General features: G+C 41.1%; 1 protein-coding gene across 1 annotated transcript in view; it reads right to left on the bottom strand.

Moving 5' to 3' along the window:
- The window catches only part of LRRIQ4 (leucine-rich repeats and IQ motif containing 4), a gene marked incomplete at its 3' end in the record, with an annotated part of 15,273 nt that extends 10,289 nt beyond the window's left edge, over window positions 1-4,984 (bottom strand). Inside the window, exon 1 of the mRNA XM_006890366.1 lies at window positions 3,962-4,984. Coding sequence (XP_006890428.1) covers window positions 3,962-4,981 — 1,020 coding nt within the window. The remainder of the gene's footprint in view (window positions 1-3,961) is intronic.
- Window positions 4,985-5,527: the final 543 nt, after the last annotated feature.

Here is a 5,527-nt window from a genome sequence, read left to right on the forward strand (position 1 = left end):
AAAAAAGATATACTAGGGAGCTCTGGTGGCCTACTGGCAAGAAGCTGCACTGCAATCCCAGAGGAACATGGTTCGAATCCACCAGATGCTCTGCTGGAGAAGGAGGGACAATCTCTGCCTGCACCAGTCAGATCTGATCTGATGGTACACACACACAAAAGAATAAAATAAAAAAATATTAAAAAATAGATATACTGTTACATTTTTATTTTTTAAAAAATACCTTCAAAGTCCAAGACTTTTTTAACATACAGTGAATTCCTGAGACTGATGCTCATAGCCAGGAAAAGCAGCCCTATCTTTACTTAGTTACCATTGTTTGTTTCTAAATCAACAGGAGATACCAGTCCTCGGAGAAGGACATCATTCTTGGAAGGCTGGAGAGTCAGGCCAGAAGAGGAAGACCCTGGATAATATGGGATGGCACAGTGACTGTGGCAATGGGGGCAGGTGTATCAGAGACGGTGAGGTTGGTTCAGGATAGGACAAGGTTCAGAGCCACTGCTAACAGGGTCCTAGGAGTCATCGTCAACTTGACAGCATCTAACAATACAGCTGTGCTTTGCTTTTAACAACATCTCTGATCTTCTAATCATCAGGTATGAAAAAGAAACATAAATACACATGTCCCATCACAGTACATGAAATGAGATACTGGTGTTAAAGTATAGACCCTTTCCTTTTCCTTGCCTTCCTCCTTTCTCTTCCCAGAAATAGTTATTGATTAAGAGGTGAGGTTTTTTTCCAATTCATAATTCTACGTTTTTATTAAATATTTATGTATTTTGTATCTGCATGTATAATTTTGATGGCTTTAAAAAATTCATAAGTGATAAGTTTTTGTTGTTTTTAAGTACCATAGAATTGAGTATGGCTTATTGCAACCCTGTGAACAATATATTTGAACTGGGTCCTATGCTATGCCTTTCTTGTCATCCTTGACACATTTGAGTTCATTGTTGCAGACCCTGTATCAATCCATCCCATTGATGATCTGTCTCTCCTTTGCTGACCCTCCACTTTTTCAAGCATGAGGTCCTTTCCAAAGAATAGCTTTCCCCAACAATATGTGCAAAATATATGAGATGAAACTTCCCCATATTTGCCTCCAAGGAACATTCTGGATACACTTTTTCCAAGACATATCTTTTGTTTTTTAACAGTCTATGGGGTATTCAATAAACTTCTCCTACACCACAGCTCAAATGCATTGATTCTTCTCCTGTCATCTTTATTCATTGTCCAGCTCACAGATGCAAAGCAGGTGACTGGACAGACTGTGGCATACACCCATTCCCACCACCCCAATCACAGAATTGATCCATCTCACCGAGAGTCTTCCTCTCCTGCGCCGTCCCTCCACTCTCCCAAACATGATGTCCCTCTCCAAGGACCAGTCCCTCCTTGCAACATGCCCAAAGTATGTCAGATGAAGCTTCAGAATCCTTGACTCCAAGGAGCATTCTGACTTCACCCTCTCCAGGACAAACCTGTTTGTTCTCCTAGCAGTCCATGGTATATTCAACACTCTTCTCCAGCACCACAGCTCAAAGGCATTAATTCTCTTACTATCATTACTATTCACTGTCCAACTCTCTGATGCATAGCACGTAACTGCGAAGACTATAGCCTGGATCAGGTGCACCTTAGTCTCCAGCCTGACATCGTTGCTCTTCAGTACTCTTGAGAGGTCCCTCACAGCTGACTTTCTAAATGCAATTCGTTTCCTGATTTCCTGGCTGCTGTTACCAAGAGTGTTGAGTGTGGAACCAAGTAAACTAAAACTATCTCAATCTCTTCATCATCCATACTGATACTGCCAATTGGCCCAGTGGTGAGAATCTTTGTTTTCTTGATGCTGAACTTCAATCCATATTGAAGACTTAATATTGAGAAAATGGGAAAATATATAGATCTCTTCCAGTCAGTTTGACCAGGTAGCTGTCTCCAAATTTCCTGGCACAGACTGGTAATGCTAACCTTAACCCAAAGTGATATGTTGTTGCTGTTATGTGCTTTTGAGTCACCTGCGACTTACAGCGACTCTATGTACAATATCCCTAAACCCTGCACTATCCTGTGCCAATCTTACTGTCCCTGATGCACTACCTCCATTACCCCAGTCATTGAATCAATCCATTTCTTCGAGCATCTTTCTCTCTTGCATTGTCCCTCCACCCTCCCAAGCATGATGTCCCTCTCCAAGGACAAACCTGTTTGTTCTCCTAGCAGTCCTTGGTACTCTTCTCCAGAACCACAGCTCAAAGGCATCTATTCTATTTATATTATCCCTTGTCATTGTTCCAGAAAGCTTGAGATATAAGCCATCATATCAAGGGCTGGATAGAGGCAGATAGGTGTTGAATGGAGTAGATAGGAGTATAAGGGGATGCTGGTGGAGCAAGGAAAGGGGTGTGTGAAGGGCAGGGACAACACTGAATCTATTGATTATTTCTACAATTGGGGAAATATCTTTCATCTGCTCTTTTCCGTCAAATTCTTGTCAATCAGATAATGTTCTAAATCTTATCATTCAAATTAAGGCAGACTTAAAAGAAGGATTGGCCATCCACTTCTGAAATATCAGGACTTTGAAAACCTTATGTACAATAGAGCACACTTAGACTAACAGATATGGCAACCGAGGTTGAGCCCTCAAGTATGGAAACACAAAGGAGGAGGAAGAGTTGTAAGCAGATACTAGTGATTGGAACATGGAAAGTGAAAGTGATATAATTTTTAAAAATTAACATTATAGTTTTAAATGTTCCCGTAACACTCTATGTATACACCTGTTACCTGTTGTTTTCAGGTACAATCAAGTCCTCTACAACTTTTAGAAACCATATGAACAAACAACAGATGGAAAGCTTGTCCTATCCTGCACCATATATATTACATTTGATTTATTACAGAGTATTTAATTTTATAAAAATGGCGCCATTGATTTGGCTATTCCCCTACTGGCTGCTGTTTAGATTATTTCCCTTACGCTGTAACTATACATTATGCTATGGAGGAAGTTTTAAACATACCACTCTACAGGCGTCTAGAAGTATTCTTCTAGGGGTGAATTTGTTTTGCATTTTCCCTTCAATAGAACATTAAGACCTCACATAGTATGTGTTCACAAAGCCTGCTGTTTAAGGCAATCCTGGGGTGGGGAGCCCTCCATTGAGAATGTAGATGCTGGAGTCCTGGAGCTCTGAGTTAGAATCCTGGTTCTCACATTTACAGGCTGTGCAGCCTTGAACAAATGAGTTAAGTGCCAATTGCCTCATTTCCCTCCTGTATCATATTAAAAATCCTATTTCCCACATCCGTGAGTCTTGTCGTTGCTGTTGTTATATACCATCCACTTCTAGCTGATCTTTCAGTAGGTTTTCAGAGGCAGTGAATCCCAGGGGAGGAGGCTACCTATTTTTCTCCTTCAGAGCAATTGGTTGACTTGAACCCCAACCCCTTACCACTTAACCACCAGAGCTCCCCCTTCAAGGAGTCATAGTGAGGGTTAATTGAATCAATCCAGTAAAACACTTGGCACAGTGTTTTAAACACACATACTTCTAAATAAATAATACCACCTCATTGCTATTGAGTCAAAATTGACTCTGCTTACCTTCCAGTGGGTTTTCAGAGACTGTAATTAATTACACAGGAGGAGAATGCCTAAGTGCCACCCATGGCACTTATGGATGTGAAACTCGTGCCTTTGGACTGGCAGTGCAACTCCTAACTCTCTTGGCCACCAGAGGATTCCTTCAATAAGTAACAGCAGTAATAATGACTACTGTTATTACTATGATTATTTAGTAGAAATCTATAAATTATTAACTTGTTGGATATATATTTTTAACACTAATCGTGATCGAGTTGATACTGAAAACACAGGACTGACTGCACCTCCATAAACCAGGAAGAGCTCCTGATAAGTGCATAGTAACGGTCAGAATATTAGTACCTGGTTTATTTTATTATCATCCAGCGCCAGGATTTCCAAGTTCTTCAGTGCACAAATCTGCCGTGGAAAGCTCTCCAGATAGTTCTGACTGAGGTCCAGAAAACGCAGGTGGACCAGGCGCTTGAAGGAGGGCCGCAGGCCCTGCAGGCCTGTGTTGCGCAGATAAAGCAGATGCAGAAAGGGCCACTTGCAGATGAGGTGGGGCAGCTTCTCCAGGGGGTTCTCATTCAGCCCAATCTCGGTCATCTCCGTGAGCTCAGTGAGGGTGTGCGGGATGAAATGCAGGAGGTTGTGGGACAAATCCAGGACTGACAGTTTTCTACACTGGCCGAGAGTGCTGGGTATAAAAGCCACGTTGTTATGCGCCAGGTAGAACTTCTGCAGCATCTTCAGATTTCCAATCTCTTCTGGGATGCCATTGAGTTTGTTTGTTTCTACGTCAAGGATCTCCAGGTTGTAGAGTACACAGAGCTCCACAGGGAAAATCTCAAACTGGTTATGATCCAGGTAGATCTCCCTTAGCTTGGTGTGGTTCTCTATTTCCTTGGGCAGAGATTTCAGGAAGTTTCCTGAGAGGCCTAGCAGCTCAAGATGGTGAAGGGATTTGCAGATTGAAAGGGGAAAGTCCCTCAGGTTAATCCTGTAGAGTCGGAGCTCACGCAGGCTGCGGATGTGGCCGATGATGGGAATGGAGCACGTCTTGAGGGGATTGTTACTCAGGTCCAGGCCTTCCAGGCCACTCAGCTTCCCCAGAGCTGGGCACAGCTTCTTCAGTTTGTTCTGGTTCAAGTACAGGATCTTGAGATTCTGTAAAAGCTGAATGTCCTCAGGGATTTCTTCAATCATGTTATTTTCTAAATGTACTTCTTCTAACTCTTTTAAGGCAAAGATTTCCAGTGGGATGGTGGTAAGGTCCTGGTTAGAAGCATCGATGAAAAATATTCTGTCGGTGATATATTGTGGGTTATCTCTCTGAAGTTTAGGTTTAAGTTCTTCTGATTTTATAAAGTCCGTTGACATTGTTTCAAAAGAAGATCAAACATTCGAAGTCTGAAATATTGTAAAAAGGAAGGGGAGAGATGGAAAGTATGGTTTACCTTGGCATCCTTAAAACAGATCAAATGTAAATTTAATTTATCCTATTATGTCATAATACAAAACATAGGAGTTTGTGTTTCTTTTGGGGAGAAGAATTGAAGTGTAGGCTTCTCTTTCTCCTATCAAGTTAACTCTGTTATGGAGAACATAATACGTGTCTTGTTTTCAGTTTTTAAAAAGGCAGGGCAATCTGAAAGGAAGGGACTATTAGAAAGTTCGTGTATAGCAATTAATAATCTGGAGCAGGACAAATTACAAGGGAATTGGGGAGACTGAGTGAGGAAAATGTGCATGTAAGAATGAAAACCATTTTCTTTGCAAACTTTCACTAAAATAATAATAATTTAAAAAAATCTATCTTCATTCTGTCTCCAAGTAAGTATGAAGAGGTAATAAAGCATAAGAAAGAATTAAGGAGGAAAATCATAAACATTGAAAAAGTCACCAGGACAATTGTTTGTTGTTGTT

This window comes from Elephantulus edwardii, unplaced genomic scaffold, assembly GCF_000299155.1.
Source record: "Elephantulus edwardii isolate Elephantulus edwardi_28Jun2011 unplaced genomic scaffold, EleEdw1.0 scaffold00088, whole genome shotgun sequence".
NCBI lineage: Eukaryota > Metazoa > Chordata > Mammalia > Macroscelidea > Macroscelididae > Elephantulus > Elephantulus edwardii.